Below are 22,536 nucleotides of genomic sequence, written 5' to 3' on the forward strand. Positions count from 1 at the left end.
CTGTATCTAACTACGTAACTACTGTATGTAACTACGTAGCTATGTAACTACTGTATGTAACTATGTAACTACTGTATGTAACCTATGTAGTTATGTAATGATGTAATTACTGAATGTAACTACGTAACTATGTAACTATGTAACTACTGTATGTAACTTTGTAATTATGTAACTACTGTATGTAACTATATAACTAGGTAACTATTTAACTACTGTATGTAACTACATAACTACGTAACTATGTAACTATGTAATTATATAACTATGTAACTGCATAACTATGTAACTACATCATTATGTAGCTATTATATGTAACTATGTAACTATGTAACTACTGTATATAACTATGTAACTATGTAACTACGTAACTATGCCACTTATTTCTTACTTTTCTGTTTTTGCCATGTGCTTATTATTTCACAGTTGTCATTGTAACCTCTGTTGTTTTAATGTGTGAATGGCAGGGACCATTTTCACTTCCTTGGGAGACACATTTTTAGACACTGGTATCTCCAGAATTCAGAAATTTCACTTTTCACTTTTTAGGTTTACATTTTACCACGGACATTAAAAAGCAGAATGCATCCAACAAATATTTTCCTCCCCCATTGTCCCAAACTACCAACCCCTTCCTGTCAGTGGGCCAATCAGGAAAAGGGGGAGGAGCAATGGGATAACTTACTTTGCCTGGAGTAGGGGTGGCCAACTCCAGTCCTCCAGGGCCACCAACAGGGCAGACTTTCAGGATATACCTGCTTCAGCACAGGTGCAGACTTCGACTGGGCCACTGATTGAACCACCTGTGCTGTAGAAGGGACTGATTGGGTCACCTGTGCTGAAGCTGGGACTCATTGAGCCACCTGAGCTGAAGCAGGGGTATTCTAAAAACCTGACCTGTTGGTTGCCCTTGCAGACTGGAGTTGGCCATGTGACGGTAGGGGTAAATTTGACTGCTTTTAATAAAGGTCAAGCCCACCATTACCCCTGCCTGTTAGTAATACGTTTGTATTCTGTGTGTGTGTGTGTGTGTGTGTATTGTAAAGCCTGGTTCCAACAGTGCAGGGACCAGGGGTTAACTCTGTGTTCAGGAGAAATGTTGCAATGTTTCATGTGTTCTTTCCATGTAGCTGTTTTCATGTTTCTCTTTTAATGTTGCCTGTAAACCCCACCAATCAGGGGCTGGGTCATAATGTAGGCACCTGGCCTTGTCCCTCCATTCATGTTTCCATGTTGTGGCGTGAGGGCGGAGGCCTTGTTAGTTCTATGGCTGAGAGAATTCCAGCCAGAGTTCTACGGGAAATTCAAGACAGAGCTGGTTACAGACAGTTCCAGCCAGAGCAAGCGAGTTCCCGCCAGAGTCAGCCAGTTCCAGACAGTTCCAGACAGAGCCAGCCAGTTCTAACCAGAGCAAGCGAGTTCCCACCAGAGCCAGCCAGTTCTAACCAGAGCAAGCGAGTTCCCACCAGACCCAGCCAGTTCCAGCCAGAGCCAGTGGCAGTTAGAGGTCCCAAAGGTCTGGACTCCTGTGAGGCAGTTGGGGTCTCTGAAGTGGTGACTACTTCAGACTGCGTGGGAGATGAACGGGGAAAACTTCCTCACAGGAGTCCCCACACCTAGGTACATAGGGTGTTCCCAGATACCCGAGTTGGGAGTGTGCACATTTTATGTACAGACAGTTGTGGATACTTCTTTCTTTTTTTTAAATAAATTCATTTTATTAGCTCTGTTGTCCTGTCTGGCGAATCGATCCCTGGTGTGATAGTCCTGGTCTCCCGCCACAGGCCACACCATGCCTGGATTGTCTTAACAATTAGAAATGTGTGCAAGTTTTCTCATGAATTGAAACTGGAGATTGAAAGTGAAATTGATGGCAAATAATGACCACATACTGAACTGTACACTGGTGTGTCTAAGTCTCTGAGTGGGGTTTTTTTTATGTGCCAGATACTGTAGAATTTCCCAGTCTTTGGGGTTTGATTTCTGCAAACATAATTTTGTTCATTTTCAAAATCAACATAATTATTAAATGTAATAAAATTTTTATAATATATCTTGTATAGTTTAATAATTTGCTTAGGTGTAAATTTCTTCGATTGGATTCTCAAAAAAAAAAAGCTGGTAAATTCAACATGTATTAAATTTGAAAATATTGCTGCTCAAAAAGCTGAGTTTTCTTTAGTAGGATGGAAAATGTGGTTTCTCTCTGCCACCTTTACTGGGATGCTGTGTCATGTACCCACTACCCTTGTAGCCAATGAAAATTTTCTACATTACAAATAGGATTTATGTACTAAGCATCAACAATTAAATTACATTTTTGGTGTTCTTATATATCATATATAAGCACTAACCTTATTTTTTTCAAAGTGCGATTTAGCGGTCAGAAATGATACCAGTTGAAAATTAAAATGAATAAACGCACAATCCCAGAAATCTCTACGCTCAGTAGAACTTCTTTTGACATAAATACATGTATATAGTATATGATATGGTGGGTTCTGGGGTTAGAGATTGCTGGGATTGTGTGTTTATTATTTGTAATTTTCAACTGGTATCAGTTGTTTGGAGGTTAGTGGCCCCTCCTCCTAGGGTTTAAGCTCACCCCCCCCCCCACTTCTTAAGCAGCAGGTTTTCCCATGTTCCTGTGCAGGACAGAGACCCTTCACCCTCCAGCAGAGGTAACTGAGAGTTTTCACAGGCAGTGTTAGGACCTGCATATATTGGTCGTGCCGTGACGTGGCTGCATACTGGTCATGCCGTGACGTGGCTGCATACTGGTCATGCCGTGACGTGGCTGCATACTGGTCATGCCGTGACGTGGCTGCATACTGGTCATGCCGTGACGTGGCTGCGTACTGGTCATGCCGTGACGTGGCTGCGTACTGGTCATGCCGTGACGTGGCTGCATACTGGTCATGCCGTGACGTGGCTGCATACTGGTCATGCAGTGACATGGCTGCATATATTGGTCGTGCCGTGACGTGGCTGCATACTGGTCATGCCGTGACGTGGCTGCATACTGGTCGTGCAGTGACATGGCTGCATACTGGTCGTGACGTGGCTGCATATATTGGTCGTGCCGTGATGTGGCTGCATACTGGTCATGCCGTGACGTGGCTGCAGGCTTATAACGCTTTGGCCAAAGGGTTTAACTAAATTACCCTTACTCATGAAAATACTAAGGCTGCGGTCACAGTCACTGCTACAGCACACTGTGCGCATAAGCACCGCCCCTCAATGGGCTGGGCCCAGTACTCACCTTCCCGATGAAGGTGCAGCCGCGCCGTACTGCAAGGTTTTTTTAAACTCAATGAAATTGAGTTTAAACCTTGCGGCGGAGGCGGTTCACCCAATGAGGGCGAAGCAGCCGCGTGACATGATGGCCACGCCCCCGCAAATCCCCGACCACACCCCCTCCCGTTGCAAGTTCCCTCTCTCCTGAGGGCAGCAGATCGCGGTTAGCGCTGTGCACGCGTCTCCCCCCCCCCCCGCCGGGCACCTGTCACAGTCATGACTGGGACCGCAGCCTTACATTGACGTATTTAACTATGTATTTTGTCACATTGGATGCAGCATTGGGTATTTTTTTACTTTTGTTGTATACATTTGGCCACGCTCAGTAGTACTCCTTTTGACACACACACACACACACACACACACACACACACACACACACACACACACACACACATATATATAACATAAAGCATGGAAAAGCAGGCACTCCACCAAGATAGTCAATATGGTGGGTACAAATCCTATAAAGTATAATAGGCAATACGATATCGTGGCGAGACGGTGAGAGAGAGGGTGCTTCCCCTTCCCCTGCTCTTCCCCTGCTCTCCATTCCCAAGGCTTCTCTTCCCTTCTCTTCATTCCCAAAGCTTCTATTCCCCTGCTCTTCATTCCCAATGCTTCTCTTCCCATGCTCTTCATTCCCAAGGCTTCTCTTCCCCTGCTCTTCATTCCCAATGCTTCTCTTCCCCTGCTCTTCATTCCCAAGGCTTCTCTTCCCCTGCTCTTCATTCCCAATGCTTCTCTTCCCCTGCTCTTCATTCCCAAAGCTTCTATTCCCCTGCTCTTCATTCCCAATGCTTCTCTTCCCCTGCTCTTCATTCCCAATGCTTCTCTTCCCCTGCTCTCCATTCCCAAGGCTTCTCTTCCCCTGCTCTTCATTCCCAATGCTTCTCTTCCACTGCTCTCCATTCCCAAGGCTTCTCTTCCCCTGCTCTTCATTCCCAATGCTTCTCTTCCCATGCTCTTCATTCCCAAGGCTTCTCTTCCCCTGCTCTTCATTCCCAATGCTTCTCTTCCCCTGCTCTCCATTCCCAAGGCTTCTCTTCCCCTGCTCTTCATTCCCAATGCTTCTCTTCCCCTGCTCTCCATTCCCAAGGCTTCTCTTCCCCTGCTCTTCATTCCCAAGGCTTCTCTTCCCCTGCTCTTCATTCCCAATGCTTCTCTTCCCCTGCTCTTCATTCCCAAGGCTTCTCTTCCCCTGCTCTTCATTCCCAATGCTTATCTTCCCCTGCTCTTCATTCCCAAAGCTTCTATTCCCCTGCTCTTCATTCCCAATGCTTCTCTTCCCCTGCTCTTCATTCCCAATGCTTCTCTTCCCCTGCTCTCCATTCCCAAGGCTTCTCTTCCCCTGCTCTTCATTCCCAATGCTTCTCTTCCCCTGCTCTCCATTCCCAAGGCTTCTCTTCCCCTGCTCTTCATTCCCAATGCTTCTCTTCCCCTGCTCTCCATTCCCAAGGCTTCTCTTCCCCTGCTCTTCATTCCCAATGCTTCTCTTCCCATGCTCTTCATTCCCAAGGCTTCTATTCCCCTGCTCTTCATTCCCAATGCTTCTCTTCCCCTGCTCTTCATTCCCAATGCTTCTCTTCCCCTGCTCTCCATTCCCAAGGCTTCTCTTCCCCTGCTCTTCATTCCCAATGCTTCTCTTCCCCTGCTCTCCATTCCCAAGGCTTCTCTTCCCCTGCTCTTCATTCCCAATGCTTCTCTTCCCCTGCTCTTCATTCCCAAAGCTTCTATTCCCCTGCTCTTCATTCCCAATGCTTCTCTTCCCCTGCTCTTCATTCCCAATGCTTCTCTTCCCCCACCCCTTGGTGCGTAAGAAATAATAATTTAAATTTGTTCTGATCAAGACACAAGACAAAAAAAACAATAACTTACTGTGGCAATTTAAGACCTTCATTGTTTCAATTTGTGTGGCCATTTCTACCCCAATATTGGACCTTTATTCAATATAGAAAAACAGGTTATGTTACATATGATTTATTATGCATTTGCCGATGCTCATATATAATAAAATGCTTTATCTTACCTCATTATTTGCAGTAACATGTACAGTATTGTCACATTACTGTTTCTTGTGTAATCACTTTAAATTTTTGATTCTGTGATCAGAAAATGCCAAGATAAGGATCATTTTCAGACGACAAAAGCCAGATCCACAGAGGTCCATTACTGACCTAACAAGGCGTTAACTTACGTTAATGCGTCATTAAGTGCTAACGGGTTTTATCAAAGCTCACTAATACGGTGTTAGATGTTGGTTTCAGTCATAACGAGCCCTTGCATTACCATAGCGGATGTTAGTGATAATGAAGTATTAACGCCTCGTCAGCAAACTCCAGGTCCATGTCCTCCGATGCCAGCAAGAATACATGGAAAAAAACCAATCTAATAGCCCTTAACCCCTTAATAACCGTTATAGTAATTAAGGGGTTAAACCACCCTTACACACTACCCACCCAGGAGGCTTAACCACCCTCCCCGGGCTCACTATAGCGTTGGATTGACTTTGATGATGTTGCAGTACAAAAGCTTGCAGAAACACCGGGATTCGGAGGGTCAATGCTTCTACAGGTAAGAAAAATATTGAATGTATGTAATTTTATTTTTACAGGTTTTTTAATTGTATTTTTTTATTTTCATGTTTTTCATTGCCCATTGACTGATAATGTATTTACTCTGTGCCCGTTTAGGGTACAAATCAATACAGTGACAGCCAATGCATTTTTTGGCAATGCTTTTTTTCTATTAATTGTTGTTTTTTTAGTTTTCTGTTTATTGTTTGGCTTAAATTGTATGTAATTTGGATGGCTTGTTTTTATTTCCTTTTCTGAATGCTTAGTGTTTTTAATTAATTATTTCTTTTGTTGGCTACTGGTTTTAATTGGAGTGTTGGCTAGTGGTTTTATTAATTAATTGTTGCATTGGCTAATGTTTACAATTAATTAATTGTTTTGTTGGTTAGTGCTTCTTGATTCTGCTACTGTACCTGCTGCATTGGAACTCTGCTCTTTGCTGCAGCTAAGTATTATTTTGGTTCATTCTACCATTTTTTACCTCCTGTATTGGAACATTAGTGACTTACTCATATGGAGTTCCCTGCTTGAACACTGCCCCTTGTGCCACCCTTTTCCTAAGTGTTTGTTGCATGTACTCTACATCAAGTACACATTATTGGAAACACAGTTTCATTACGTCTTTGTCAGTGGTTTATCATGATCACATCTGGTGCTTTTGATGCTCTGTGAGTGTTTGTTCAGGCGCGAGTGTTTCATTTCTGTTCCACTTGGTTCTTGTGTATAGACCCAATCACCCAGTCAGTCACCCCCGCCCCCCACCCAATCACCCAGTCAGTCACCCCCACCCGATCCAATCACCCAAGTCAGTCACCCCCACACCCAATCACCCAGCCCCCACCCAGTCAGTCCACACACCCAGTCACCAACCCCACCCCCACCCAGTCACCCCACCCAATCAACCCCCACCCAGTCACCCCCCACCCCTCCTCAGTCAGTCACCTGCGCTCTCCCACTCTGTCACTCTCCCACCCTGTCTGTACCCCCTCTCTCTCTCTGTCTCTCCCCCTCTCTCTCTTACCCTCTCTCTCTTACTCTCTCTCTCCCTCTCTCTCTCACCCTCTCTCTCACCCTCTCTCACTCACCCTCTCTCACTCACCCTCTCTCACTCACCCTCTCTCACTCACTCTCTCTCTCACACACACACCCTCTCTCTCTCACACTCTCTCTCTCTCACATCCTCTCTCGTCCTCTCTCTCTGTCACCCTATTTTTCTCACCCTCTCTCTTTCTCAGTCTCTCTCTCACACACACACTCTCACCCTCTCTCTCTCACCCACTCTCTCTCTCTCACCCACTCTCTCTCTCACGCACCCTCTCTCTCTCACATCCTCTCTCTCTCACACCCTCTCTTTCTCTCTCTCACCCTCTCTCTCTGTCACCCTATTTTTCTCACCCTCTCTCTCTTTCTCTCACCCTCTTTCTCACTCTCCCTCTCTCTCTTTCTCTCACCCTCTTTCTCACTCTCCCTCTCTCTCTCACCCTCTCTTTCACCCTCTCTCACCCTCTCTCTCTCACCCTCTCTCTCTCACCCTCTCTCTCTCACCCTCTCTCTCACCCTCTCTCTCTCATCCCCTCTCTCTCTCTCACCCTCTCTCTCACCCTCTCTCAAGTCTCACCCTCTCTCACCTCTCACCCTCTCTCTCTCTCACCCTCTCTCTCTTTCTCTCTCTCTCTCTCATCCAATCTCTCTCTCTCACCCTCTCTCATCCTCTCTCTAACCCTCTCTCTCTCTAACACCCTCTCTCTCTCACACCCTCTCTCACCTCTCTCTCGCCTTCTCTCCCTGTCGCCATCTCTCACTCCCTCTGTCGCCCTCCCCCTCTCTCTCTCTCTGTTGCCCCCCCCCTCTCTCTCTCTCTCTCTCTCTCTCTGTAGCCCTCTCTCTCGCCCTCTCTCTCTGTCGCCCTCTCTCTCTCTGTCACCCTCTCTCTCTCTGCGCCCGCCCTCTCTCTCTCTCTGTCGCCCTCCCTCTCTCTCTGTCTCCCTCCCTCTCTCTCTGTCACCCTCCCTCTCTCTCTCTTTATCACCCTCTCTCTCTTTCTGTCGCCCTCTCTCTTTGTCACCCTCTCTCTGTCGCCCTCTCTCTCTCTCTCTCTCTGTCGCCCTCTCTCTCTCACCCACACTCTGTCTGTCTCTCACCCACACTCTCTCTGTCTCACTCTCTGGATATGGATATCTTATTTACCCTATATATCTTAACTGCCCTATACCTACACCGAAATAACCTACTGTATACTGCTTTCTAACAGATCTGACTCAAACTTCATACGGGAGACATCGGAATCCTCCCTAACCCAGAAGACAGGTAGGGAACACCTCCCCTCCAACATACATTATAACATTGCGGGAATGAGGGTACCTGGACATTGCGGGACTGCGGATCAGGTAAGATCCCAGGCGGGATTGTTGCTTTAGAAATTGTGAAGTGGGGGCATGCAGACACTGGTTAAGGGGTTCAGGAAACTAGTCATTCATATCTGGCTCTTTTTTTCAGATCAGACATTTATATACACACACCTATGTATAAAGGACTAAATGTAGTATAATTTAATACAAAACATAAATAAATAAACTGTTGTGTCAAAAACAAATGTTCTTACTAGGAATTTATTCCATTTATTTATTTTTTTGGGGCTGGGTGCGGGACTAGGGGCAGGACTTGGGGTGGGACAAGGGGCGGGCCTAGGAGGCAAGTAAATTTTTTGGTTCGGCGAGTTGATTTTTGGGTGATTTGTCAAGCACTGTATACATATATACACACACAAGTCACCTCGCCACCGGAATACTCAGCCAACGGCCACTTCGGTAAGCCCCTAACCATACCCCCTAAACTAAAAACCCCTAATACTAATGCTACCCCGTACCTTAAAAAGCGTAACCCCTTCCCCTAAAAACCCTAAAGCTATCCCCCGGCCCTAACCACAAAAACCCCTAAAACTCATTTTAGAAGCTGCCGGTAGCTTGGGTTCCAGGGTGGATCAGCTGTGGTGGATGGTCCGTCTGCGGCCAAACGTCGTCAGTCATTCGGTTGTGGAGAAATGTCCCTTTCCGATGCACACACAATAGAAGTGATGTTACATCACCCACAACAAGCTGATCCTTACCAGAAAAGTCATTAATCTCCTCGATACTGATTAGCTGAAGGTTACGAGTTTCAGCCACTGGCAGAAATAGGTGCAAAAGGCACCGCTGAATAGAATAGGTACAGGACATAAAAACAAGTACAGTACTAAATACAGCAGGTACAGTTAGAGGGTGTGGAGTTGGACTCACTCAATGATTTTTGTCTGTCTTTGGGTATAAGAACTCCTATTATACTTAATGTTACTTTGTATCTCAATATGATCATTTTGGAAGGATTAAAGATATGAGCCACAGTTGTTTGATGATATCTACTTAAATTCAGTGCATTTAGAGAATATTTACCGAGTAAAGAGTCCTTTCTCCAAGTTGCTGAGGTAGGAATGTTGTCTGTTGTTGCTCTTAAGAGAGATAAAAGCCTCACAAGGCACTTCAGTGGGTTTGATGCAGTAAAAGTATTCTCCATCTCTCCTGTCTCCATACTCACATTTTTCCTCTTGGGTGTCCAAATAAAATCCACATTCGGTGTGAACCTCCTTAGTTTTATTGAGAAACTTCCCTATGTAGATAATATTTTCATAGCCCATATTCCTTGCTGTCCATAAAGCTGACACTCCCTCACTTGGATGTAACAAGAGAACGGATACCTTCACATTGCCTTCCCAAAAAAGAGTGAAGTGGACATGGTAGGTCCCATTATTAAAATCCTCAATCCTCCCCGATGCCCCAGCGCCAAGATTTGGGGAAAAGATCCGTGCTCTTAAGAAGTCTCCTCCATAGATCTTCCTGTGACCCAAATAATCAAACATGTCAACTTGAACAGTTAAAGGGTCTCCAATACAGTACTTCTGCCCCTGATTTAATATGGTGGCTCTGCTCTTCTCAGCGCTGGTTGTGTGGTCTATATGGGTGAAAGTGACTCTGGGGATTGTGAGATTAACGTATTTGACAATCTGATTTATTTTTAGCTCAATGTCAGTAGGTCCAGAAGTTGTGATGGGTTCTGTATGGTCCATGAGCTGAGATTTCGCTTCTGCAGATTTTTTTTGAAAAAACTCAAAGTTCAAACGCTAATGAAAAAATACATTAATAGTGAGTGGTTCTCAAAATGTGCAGTTTATTTACTTTAATCTATGTGCAACTGTGTGCAAACTGTTCATTCAATTTTTGTTAATTCCTCCTTTACATACTTTTTTCATTTTTCCCCTTACACTCCCCCTGTATACTGTTTTTACATTTATACCCGTTGTGTATATATATATATATAATGGAAATAATACTGTATGCTCATTTGCATGTCCTAGACAGGTCTGCAACCCCGCCTTTCACCATTATCACCCAGCACACAGCACGTTCACTGCAGCAAGGGATTCTGGGAAATGACATGCAAATGAGCACACAGTGCCACCTTTTGATTCAAAACCATTCAACATAGTTCCCCTTTAAACTTAAGCTTGCTGCATGGTCACGGCATTGAGCACAGCCAGGGTTAAGATGCATAGCCAGTAAACCCACCCACAGACAGACTGTTTCAACCTTAATGGGTCTCATCAGTGTGGGGTCGGTTCTAATGGCTATGCAAAAATGAAGCAGGGATCGGTTTTACCATACTTAGTTAAGTTATGGTGGGTAAAAAACTCGGAAATAAAATTACTTTGCAAACAATAATAATGTTCAATCCAGAAATACTTCTCTGATTTTTAAAAAATACTAATGAAACCTTTTCAAGAAGTACTTAATGCATTACAGACCCCGTTTCTGCTTAATAATATAACATAGTGAAGAAAAATCAAGCGCAAATAACATCACTTAAAACAAATAACATAAAATAATACACTGTCCTTAGAGCGTGCGGCTCCCGACACAGGATTCAGACCAAATCCAATCAGCAAACAAAGAAGAAACAGGTGCGCAAATCACATCAGGACATGGAAGAGAAGTAAAATACAAAATAGTGCAATATTGTCAACCCCAACAGTGAAGTCAATGCTGATAGCTCTATAAAATTTGCACTCACGTGTACCACGTGATAGTAAGGCGTTGTGGTTATTAGATGTTACCAACTTTAATTTCCAGATAAGTACTTCAGATCCATAGAAAAGGAAGGGATATCCGTATGCAAAAAAGGAAAAAGCAAAATAGTATAATACTGCTTTTAATATTAAAAACACAAAGTATTCCACTTACATAAGTGCCTTTGTGGTGAGCATTCAGACCACCCTGGGTCATATGGACAGACTGTTATCTTCACAGCCACAGCATCTGCTCCGCGGCCGTCACAGCACACACTGGGCTGATATAGTAGTCCTCCACTCTGGATGTCACCAACAAAGTGCCACTTTGTAGTCAATGACTCACCCAACGCGCGTTTCCACATAAATGTCTTCCTCAGGGGATAAGATTAGTTGGGGTCACTGTTGGGGTTGACAATATTGCACGATTTTGTATTTTACTTCTCTTCCATGTCCTGATGTGATTTGCGCACCTGTTTCTTCTTCGTTTAATAATATAACATAACATGCTATTAATAACAAGGAAAAGTCGTACCTTTACAAATGACCGATGCACAGTGAAACTTAGCATTATGATGCCTATGAATAGGAAAGCCAGAATATTCTTACGGTTGTTTGTGAAAGATCTCAACATGTTTCCGGCTCTGAAAGAGAAATTAATGGTGTAATCGTGGTAAGGTGTTCTGGGGGGATATTCAATATACATATATGATTGATGCAAGTAGCGGTTAAATAAATTATAATCTGGATATAAATTTAGACACAGTTTATGTTTTTGCATTTGTTTGAATGCTCCATGTTGGTTAATTTCACGGAAGGAAACTCCCAATTCCTCAGAGGTACAAAAAGTTTTAATTTATTTAAGGAAGGGAAAATCAGCGTACAGCGTACAGCGTACATCCATTAACCAACAATAGGAAATAACCCAGCGTCATCCTCCAGCTGTATTGTATGTCTTTATTTATATAGCGCCAAAAGTGTACTCAGCGCGTCACAAAGAATACAGTACAGGGAATTATAATAATACAATAAGTGCAGCAAAATCAGACAATAGGAAAGGAAATCCCTGCCCCGAAGAGCTTACACTCTAAGCGATATGATGGGAATGTTACAGAGACCGCAGGTGAGGGAATAAGTGCTCTAGATGGCAATGCTTGGTCACAATGGGTGGTAGGAGTGACTGAGTGTGGGAGAATAGCCATGAGTGCAGGCTGTTGGGATGCTTGATTTGTGGGGCATGTTTTAAGGTTAGTAAGTATTAAAATGAGAGGGTTAACACAATTTACAGGGGAAGATGACAGGGAGGCGTGGGTGAAATCAGGTGTATATGTTTTACACAAAAGGGAGAGGTACCCCCTGAGGGGTAGGTGTGTATCTCGCACAGCGCCAAGGAGGGAATAATAATATTCCGTGGTGACGGAGGACTTCACTACAATAGCTAGTGCAGGGGTGGTGCAGACAGGGAGTGAATAGTATTGTAGTCAGAGGTAAAGATAGCTCCCTATTATGTCGCACTGAAGAGACACCCCTATCGGATTTAAAATACATTTTATTAACACATTGATTAAAATATATATGTAGTGAAGTGAACAATGAACCAAAATAATTAAAACAAATTAAAAATGAAAGGAGACGTCGGTGTGCTAAATCTAGACGCTATTGTTAGAGATGAAAATAGCTATTTAACCTTGTTGTGTACCACAATTATACTATTGAATTAACTGTGGTAATAGACAGTGTTCGACAAACCTATACATTTGCTCACCCCGGGCGAGTGGATTTAACCCCCGGGCGAGTAAATATTAGCCAAGCAGCACACGTTTGGTACTAGGTGGCGAGTAGATTTTTTTGTGTGGCGAGTAGATTTTTTGGTGATTTGTCAACCACTGGTAATAGATATTTCAATGTAACCTCAAGTCGTCAGATGTCTGATCCCAAATGTACCATAAAACACTTTTCTATAGAAGGGTGTGATGTTATATGAGAGTGCTTGCTCTGTAGTAAGAGTAGAGACCCTGTGTGCCTGTGTTAGTGTTTGTATGTGGGGTACTTGATGAAGAGTGGACTGGTATTATTAGTAGTAATGTATAGACCTGAGATCTGCTTCAGCTATATACTTAGTCCACACCCCTATATACATACAATATGTCACCAGACCGACAGGTGCAGAAGTTACTGAGCCTGTTGGTTCTGTAATGGTGAACCACTTGGCATACACTGACCAAGCACTCCTGTAGGTGGAGTTTAAGTCATAAGGCTCATATTATCCATTGTAATTGGAATAGCACTGTAAGGTACATAGAACATTTTCCAGATAGGATCAAAGTCAGAGCGTTGTGCTTCCAACGGTGAAGGCTCCGAAACGCTCTGACAGGAAATCGCACCCGACCTCTCCGATTAGCCTGCGCACCAGTGGGTGACGGTGGACATACCCAACATATGTTTCACCTGAGGCTTCATCGGGGGCAGTTTTGGAGTGATTCTGGCAGGTTTTTATGTGTTATGGTCGCCATGGATACCGATTAATGCTAACTTTTGATTGTTCTCGCGAGATGTCGCGTCATAGTTGCGCATCACTCTCGGTTACAGCAGTGTAGTATACTTCAATTGGTTACCTCTGACCACATGATTATCAGCACGGTTAGTGATTTGTCAATGTCTTTAGTGCACTCGTGTACACCGACTGTTTTCGTTGCTATTGCTGCTAGGAAATGCTTACTTCTGATTGGTGCAATTGGTTGAATCATCATGGTTACCCGTTGCTATCTATTGTTACCTATGTCCGCTCCGATTTGATTATACCAGACATGTGGTCTACAGCTAATGCTCTGATTGGACAGAGGGTTGAAGTGAACCATGCTGTTTTTAGTATTGGCCAAAACAAGTTTGTTTACATTGTAGTAATTACGAATCTAGAGATCAGAACAGGGACTTTGAAGAACCACATCAGCTAAATGAATCATTATTTAATGAGCAGTGTTGTGATTCTTCTGTTCCTTATGAAATTATGTTTAAGGCGGCAGATAGTGTGTACACCTAGATAGTGTTGATGATGTACATATCTCAGAATGTCCTTAAAAGTGTCCTTAATGACCAGCAATTTCTTAGAGATACAGAGTTAATCCAGGATGTATAGGTTGAATACAATGGCACTAGTAGTCTCTTTGGACAGAGATAGGTTAATTGAATTCTATGAATACCAGGGCAGAATAGGTATTTACTCTCTGAAGAAGTGTTACAGAAATGGGGTGAAAAGGAATCCCTCATTCAAACCACATGGGGTTAGTGTAGATAGCTGATAGATCCATCGGGATTCTTGTTTTAAAAATGTATTATCCCAATCTCCCCCTCTCATACCACTTTTCAGACTTTCAATTCCTTGGAATTGTAGGGCATTGATATCTTCATTATGTTTCCCCCTTACATGGCAGGATACCGGGGTGTCCAGGTCGTTTCTGATCGATCCGATATGCTCTAATATGCGCATCCAGAATTATCGACCATGTATGTCTGTAATATAAATCAGAGAGGCGGACATGGCGATTGACGACCCAAAAGGTCAACCAGAGATACATGGGGAAAAATGTGTAATTAAAAAGCAAAGGTCATATTTCAGGGAGTTCTCAACACTTTCTTTTTTTGTATTATTGTAGACGACTTCTGGACCACGTCAGAGGCGTTATTTCTCAAAGTCTTCAAAGACGGAGAACGGAGTAGTTCCACAAAACTCCGGTAAATCAGGACCACTAACGTGATATTAAATAGGTCATGGACGTTCGCTTCCCTGAGTTTCATGAAGACCCACACTGATAATTTTATGCAAAAACAATGTCCGTTAGGTCCCTCATTAGCATATGGATAACGTGGCGTTAGCCAGGTACCTTCGGGATAGGACACCCCGGCGCTAGCTGCCAGTACCGCTGCCTCGCGCTAGCCATATGCTAAGGAAGATGCCAGGTATATATTGCAACATTTATCAGGCAGACCGAGACCTTCTCTAACTCTTCCGGGTCTCGCATCTTCAAAATATACCCATTTCTTAATTGTATATCGAAGGGCGTTGTGTATCACCTCACCTACCATGGTGGTCTGATCTATGTGGGTATAACCACCAGGGAGGTGAGGTTTAGAATACTTGAACATACACGCAACATTCGTAATGCGCAACGTGATTTAGACGCTTACAAAAAAATTACAACAGTAGCGAGACGTTTCCTCAAACAACATGGATCTGACCTTTCATTCCTGTCTGCATGTGCGATTGACAGGGTCTCCCTCGTTATATGTGGGGGGATCTTGAAAGATCGTTGCTGCAGATGGAATGCAGATGGATTGTCCGGCTGGATACAATGGTACCCAGGAGACTAAATGATTATCTGGGTTTTGCCATTTTCTTTAATATCATTTCTTGGTTTCTTTGCATTCTATATGTATATATTTATAATAATTTTTCCTCCCTCCGTCTCTTTTTTCCTTTTTTTTATATATATATATATATATATATTTTTTTTTTTTAATAGTTTTAGTTACATCTACAATTATGCTGTGCAGTTCGACGATTTTGCTGAGATTCCGGTCCGGGCAGGATCGGGTTAACCACCTGCAGATCCACCTTAGCAGCAAGATTTTGTAAATCCTTTGGTGTGATGCATTTGGATCAGATACAGATGGGAAGGATCCTGCTGGTCCCTATCTGACATCTTCCGGATTTGCCATTAAGTTACTTCTGTTATTTGGAGATAAAGTTTTCATTACAAGGGGACAATTCTCTACAAATCAGATGCAAGAGCATTGAAGAACAGAGTTTTTTGCTAACAATGAATTACTGCAAGATTGTTCTCTTTAGTTACTTCCTTAAACCTTTTTGCAGCTTTATATGTTAAAGTATGCTGTTTATTTTTGTATTTACATCTATATATTGTTAGGCATAGGGAGTGTCTTTGGGTAATTTTGCCATTTAATCCCACCCCCCTTTCACCTCATTGGCCTATTACTGTGACCATAGGGAATTTAGTGAATCACCTGTTCATTACACGTCCGTAATTATGTTGCCTGCACGCTATTCGGCTATTGCCAGTTTGGGAGCAAATTCTACTGCCTCAGATGCTATTTAAAGTCTAAGTATTCATACTTTGTTACCACTCCCCGAAGACGTCAATCGACGAAATGCGCGTTGGAGTGGGAGCTGGCGGGGGACCCCTTCTTTCTCCGTCTATGGACTTGTCATACCTACAATGTTACTGCCTCAGTAGGGAAGTATTACGGCCTATTCAAGTGGGTTTTTTTGCTCATTGGCTTAGGACATTTATATGCAGCAGCTTATACTCCCTGTCTGTTTGTGTCTATATCCATCTGATCTCAGTTTATATATTCAGATTCTTTATTGCAGCATGTCCCCATTCAGGGACATATTAGGATTAGCATGTTATTATCTATGCTAGTATGTATCCTTTTACTTGTTGAGGTTTACCCCTTCTATTAGACACATTAGTCCGTGTTAGTATGCATACTACTACAGTATTTGCAACATATCTGCATGCAGCAATTTACTGTGACCAAGGTGCCTTCGAGAGGCGGGCTTTGTGTTCCACCTTCTGCCTATTGCAACTTCTTTGCATGTTTTCCACTATATACCTTTCCGAGCTCATTATGTGGAGCAGTATTACATACTTCACAGGACTTGCATGTCCCTTGTTATATGTGGTGTCCCCCACCATTTTACCATTTTTTTAATACATTTTTAATGGTGCATTAATAAAATCAATTATATCTCATATACTATACCGTGTGCTCTTATAGGGATTTTTTTGTTGTTGTTTCTATCTGTTCATATCCCCGAGCACCGCGAGAACTCACTTATGCTAGAGTTATTTCTAGCCTTTGGGTACTATTCTATATACTTGGGGCTTGGATGCGGTATCTCTCTGTGTGTATCATATATATATATGTAAACACACACATATACAGTTTATTTTATACAGTATTACATTATATTTGTAATTATATTTTATTAAGGATTTTATTGGTTGAGTTGTCAATGGTGTCGTGGGAGAGGGGGTTTGGCCCGGTATTAAAGGGGTTAAACCCCATTTTTCCACCCCCTGCCCTCACCTGGGAGGCGAGGGGTTAACTGGAATGATGTCCAGTACTGTGTTTATGCCCCTGCTTCAGCACCAAATGTATATCCCCTGGTGAATGTGTATTTTCCCCATCTCAGTGTTTACACCAACACTTACACTGTGATCCAGTCGGGAGGGAAAGGGTTAATGTTAATTTTGTGTTTATGGCCCTTTGTCTCTTTTCCCGCCTTTGCAGGCTCCATTTTGCAGTCTCTCCATAGGTCGCCATTACAGCCCCATGTAACCCTATGGAGATTTCGGCGATTTGGGCCCGATATCGTAGAAGACCTGCAGGTGGCGCCAAAGAGGAGGAGCGGCGGTTCAACATTGAAAGTTAATGGATCAATGTATTTCAATGGGAATTCCTCGACTCAGACCTCCAGGAACGGGTTGGCAGCCATCCAAACCGCAGACCGCAAAAGCGGAAACTTTGTCTTGAAAAGAGCTTTGATCAATCCCCGGTCAAGTTCATGTTCAATTGGCGTGGGAAACTTAGGTTCTAGGGCACCCCGGAATAAAATAATTTTTGCCCTTAGATCCTAGGAACCCCCTCACTCGACCCCAACCGGGTCCAGCAATCAATGACCCCGGTAAAGGGTCGGGCTCGTTACGAGGGTCGCACCATTGACTCTAATGGCGGAGGTAGGAGCCGCGAGGTGAAAACGGCTAAGTCAGAATGAGCAGAAACATGGAACCCATAACTCCAGTTCTGTTCAGCCTAGAGGGCTGAGATTTGGTCATAGTTCCGGCATGACTGCATGGCAAATACCGACCCTCTCGGAGTAACAGGACGGAGTCAGGGTAATGGTAAAGTTTGGGTTTCTGCCATTGACTTGCATGGCAGAAAAAAAAAGCTGTGTGTGCTGTGCACGCGCATAGTAAGTGAAACTTCTTTGACTTTTGTCACAGAAATTGTATTTGTGTTGGTGATGTTTTAATTAAAAATCAAAATACAATTTCATTGTCAAAACGCAAATAAATTTGACCTAGAACGCGCGTGCTCGGCACACATCCCCTGTATTAGTGCAAATAGCTAAGTGTGAATTCCTCATATGTGCGTGTGACTGACTGACAGAGTGTGCGTGATTGAGAGTGTGCGTGACTGAGAGTGTGCGTGACTGAGAGTGTGCGTGACTGAGAGTGTGCGTGACTGAGAGTGCATGCGTGACTGAGAGTGTGCGTGGCTGAGAGTGCGCGCGTGGCTGAGAGTGCGCGCGTGGCTGAGAGCGCGCGCGTGGCTGAGAGCGCATGCGTGACTGAGAGCGCGCGTGCGTGACTGAGAGCGCGCGCGCGTGACTGAGCGCGCGTGCGTGACTGAGAGCGCGCGTGCGTGACTGTGTGTGCGCGTGTCTGTGTGTGACAGTGTGTGTCTGAGTGCTTGTGTGTGTCTGAGTGCTCGTGTGTGTGACACAGGAGGAGAGTACGAGTATATATAAATGACGGATGTCAACGCCGGGCCCCTCCTCCACCTTGATCGGGTGCTCGGTGTAGCAGGAAGAGCCCTCCCTGTAGTCCTCCTGTGAAGTTGTCCTGGGATGACTTGGGCCCCCCCTCTTCCCCAGGGTGGGGCGACTCCTCGTCTTCCTGCTCGGCTCCCCTCAGCTCCTAGGTCTCTTCCGCCTGCTCACCTCCCCTGCACGGGGGTCTAGGGGGAGAAGCAAGATCCCGGGACTCGGGTCGGGCAGGATCCCTGCACGTCCGCCTCCCCCCAGATATCCAGCAGGGCGCGGGTCTCCATGTCCGACAGACATCCCACCGGGCAGGGGATCGGTGAGCGGTCCGGAGATGAGCAAGCAGCAGGAGGCAGGCATGTGGCGTCCGTGAGCGTCACCATGACTACTGCATGCGCGGCATGTCAGCGGGCGCGGGGAATAGCGCATGCGCGGCATGGCAGTGCACGTTTGGGGGGAATGGCGCCGCTGCCTGACGCTTCTGCGCATGTGTGGCGTCCGTCAGCGGCGCCATCACAACTGCGCATGCGCGGCATGGCAGCTGGGACCGGCGGCCGTTAGGAGCGGCGCAGCGGGCGGCCCTGTGAGGAGAGCGGCGCCCTTTAGTCAGCGGGACACAGGGAAGCGGAGGTAGGGAAGAGGGAGGAGAGAGGTTGAGCAGTGGCTCCTCCTCCTCTCTCAGCCGGAGTACTTGCGGGGCTTCCGCCATCTTATTACATCCGCAGCACCGGAAGCTCTGCGGCAGCCATCTTGCTATATCTATGGCAGTGGCCGTGTGGGGGGTAACAGCGGCCTTTAGGAGCGGCGCCGGTGGCTATCGCCGCCGCCGCCGCATGTCACAGCAGGTGTGTGGGCAGCATGTCACAGCGGGTGTGTGTGGGGGAGCAGCGGCTGTTAGGAGCGGCGCCGGTGGCTATCGCCACCGCCGCATGTCACAGTAGATGCGGGGGGGAAGCCGTGACGTCACTTCCATTTCACATTTGTCCCCCATCTCTCCCCTTTTACCCCATCAGAATAGGTGCCACTAAAGAAGTTTCACTTCAAAAAGCCACTTTTGTAAATGTGCTTTTAAAACTGTATTTGTGTAACTCCGGTCCGGTGGGTCGCAGCGAGCTGAAACTTGGCCACCATGGAGAGTCCCGTCCGGCATGAGGGTCTGGCAAGTTTCAACCCGCTCGGCCCAGCCGAACGGATTATTTTAATATATTTAGATATTAAGAAATATACTGTATTTTGGGTCTGGTATAAAAGCCCGCGAAAGATACTGGCTCTGTTAATGCTCAGGGGGGTGACCAGTTGTCTACAACAGACCCCCTGATCAAAGGCTTCACCACTCTGATTGTGTACACTAGGGCGGAGAAAAGTAGAGCTTGAGTGGTCTGTAAGTGTTGTAATTCACACTTACAGACAAAGGATTTCCTGACCAGATACATGTCTGGTAGACTGTAAGGCGCCTTTCCTTTAGTGTGGGGCTAGTGAAATGAGACCCCAAGTGGAAAATGTGCGCATGTGCCAATTAGCTGGGGGCATGGTCCAATAATGCTTCCCACGTTTTCTGGCACAGAGGGATTGGGTGCAAGTAATTGTTAACCAATGCCTGGCACCCAATGTTAAGGTATAGGGCTGGAATCCCATATAAACCAGTGTAAGCCCTATACCCAGTGTCTTCGTTACTACATCTACTTGTTACCTGATGCCAGAATGAATTGCCAATCCAGATCCTGATTGCTTCATTGTCCAACCCCTAAGTAAGTGTTATATTCTGTATGTTATTTGTGCAATCTTGTGTGTTCACCTTTTTTAAGGAATAAACTATATTTATTATATCTAAGTCGTGTTCAATTCAACCCAGAGATTTTGTGTATATTATAACCCTTCACAAGTTACCATGACAAATGGGTATTGTGTTTCTATTGGCCATTAGCTCTATGAGCCACCTTTGGCTCATAGGACTATTGGTTATTACTGTAAAGGGGGAGTTACTTATGTAAGGGGATGGGGGTGGTGTGGGTTATGGGGCTAGGTACATTGGGAAGGGTGGTTACGCCAACCAGAAGGAATAAGGGGGCCGGTTAACCCCTTGTATAGCGGTTGTACCTCAATGCCATACAATGGGTAGCAAGGTATTTAGGGTATTGGTATTAACCCCTTGGTCATCTTAGTAGCCAGCAGGCATATATAATGTATACCTTCATGTCCACTTGGCTTCCAAGCGGTTAATACATAGGTCGTGGCTACATTTTTGGGCCAAGTCAAGGGTATTCATTGGCCTACAGTACTTCAGCACCCTGGTGGAAACAAAATGATGCGTCCTGGCATTGCGTTGTGGAAGCACCCAACGCCAAGTATTGCCATGCCCTAAAAGAACAGAGCGTTAAGGCCCGCTGTGGTATCCATTAAGGCAGGGGTCCTGAACTCCAGTCCTCAAGGCCCTCCAACAGGTCAGGTTTTCAGGATATCCCGGCTTCAGCACAGGTGTCTCAATCAGTGGCTCAGTCATTTCAGCCAAGTAAGAGGACACAACACCTGGGTATATATGTTAGTGATTTATATATTGGTATATCCTATAAACAGTTAACAGTAACCTCGTGATCCTTAGGAATAGGATCCACCACACAAAAATCACAGTACAAATCTCATTACAGTTCACATAACGCTAAAACCTTTAGGTCTAAATATAGACATTGATTAGAACTACTTTATTACATAGTTTTAGCTATGTCTCCCTTTGTTCTAAAGTCCAAGTTCACCACATTTGACGATAAATACATTTATGCCTAGACTTTTATGCTCCTTGAGATGTCTTTTTATTTCTTAACATGTTTCTTTTAAATGTTACTTTTATATGTTCCTTTTATTATATATCTTTTAATATTTATCTGTTTGATGTGCTTGTGACGGTAGAGCGTAGCCAGCCTTCATTAATAAAGGTGGAGCCCGTCTGGCTACCCCTGAAACCGTATGGAAAGGGCTTAGAGTGTCAGCTCTTGGGTCTATATGTTAGTTTTTCTGTGTTTTAAAACTACAATGCATTTGGTGTTTGTGATATGAGTGGGAGTGCATACAGGACAAAAGGCAGCCACATGTGAATTAGCATTTCAATGCCACCAGCTCAGGGATAATACATGCTGGAAAATAAAATGACCCTGTTTTTTCCATTTCATGTTCCCTTAGCCCTAGAAATGTGACAATTCTTGTGTGTCAGTTTTAGGTTGGATATTTGGGTGGAAATACAATTATTTTGGTTAAAGGAGTTGGGGGGCCAAAGTTGCTGGTAGTCGTTTAATTCTCCCCAGTGAGCAGGCATGATTTGCCAGGATGAATTTTACTGGAGCTTCTCTGTGTCCCTGTGTGCTAGCTAGTTTGCATAGAGTCCATAGATGAAGGAGGAGATGGGATGTTGAGAGTTGCTGGGGTGCTAAGTGGATGGGGCAGGGAGGAGTACTTGTTCTGGAGAACAGAGACCCCCTGGGGGGATCCTACTGGTCTGCTGGACGCAGTGGCCACTTGTGATGGTGAGGGCGTGCCCAGGCCAGTAAATAAAGCTATTATGTCCGGCTGGGTGCCCCTGAGTCATATTGGGAAAATGTAGATTGTCAGCTCTGCAGCCCAGTAATGGCTACGACACTGTAAATGTATTATAATTGTCTGTGTCCCACTAGGTATAAGGGGGCCATTTCAATATCCTGAGTGAAACTGTATAAGTGTTGTAACAAGTGATGTATCAATTATGAACCTTGTAACAGTGTTTCCCCACAGACCGCAGAAAGGAAAAAAGGTTTTAAATTCTAGCAGCCTCTCGCATAGCACATAAGCATTGGGCTAACTTTGGCTAGGACCGTCCTAGCGCTGTGAATTTTGCTGTGCGTGCGGCTGGGGGGTAATCATTCAAAGGGTTATATTTTCCTTTTTATAAACTTTCATAAAAAGTCATAAATGAAAGTCCCCCTCTTTTAAGGGTATTAATATTATAAGAGCCAAGGAATTTGCATTCAGGCGGG

General features: G+C 44.7%; 1 protein-coding gene across 2 annotated transcripts in view; it reads right to left on the reverse strand.

Moving 5' to 3' along the window:
* LOC142496971 (NXPE family member 1-like) overlaps window positions 1–22,536 on the reverse strand; it is a 64,503-nt gene that overhangs the window by 33,077 nt on the left and 8,890 nt on the right. Inside the window, exons 2-4 of one of the 2 annotated variants that reach the window (XM_075604117.1) lie at window positions 11,501–11,609; window positions 9,299–10,023; window positions 5,173–5,234 (exon numbers count right to left, since the gene is read on the reverse strand). In XM_075604117.1, coding sequence (XP_075460232.1) covers window positions 5,173–5,234; window positions 9,299–10,023; window positions 11,501–11,599 — 886 coding nt within the window. In that variant the 5' untranslated portion in view covers window positions 11,600–11,609. The remainder of the gene's footprint in view (window positions 1–5,172; window positions 5,235–9,298; window positions 10,024–11,500; window positions 11,610–22,536) is intronic. The other variant, XM_075604118.1, reaches the window with a different exon arrangement.

Source organism: Ascaphus truei, chromosome 6 (genome assembly GCF_040206685.1).
Source record: "Ascaphus truei isolate aAscTru1 chromosome 6, aAscTru1.hap1, whole genome shotgun sequence".
NCBI classification, from domain to species: Eukaryota; Metazoa; Chordata; class Amphibia; order Anura; family Ascaphidae; genus Ascaphus; species Ascaphus truei.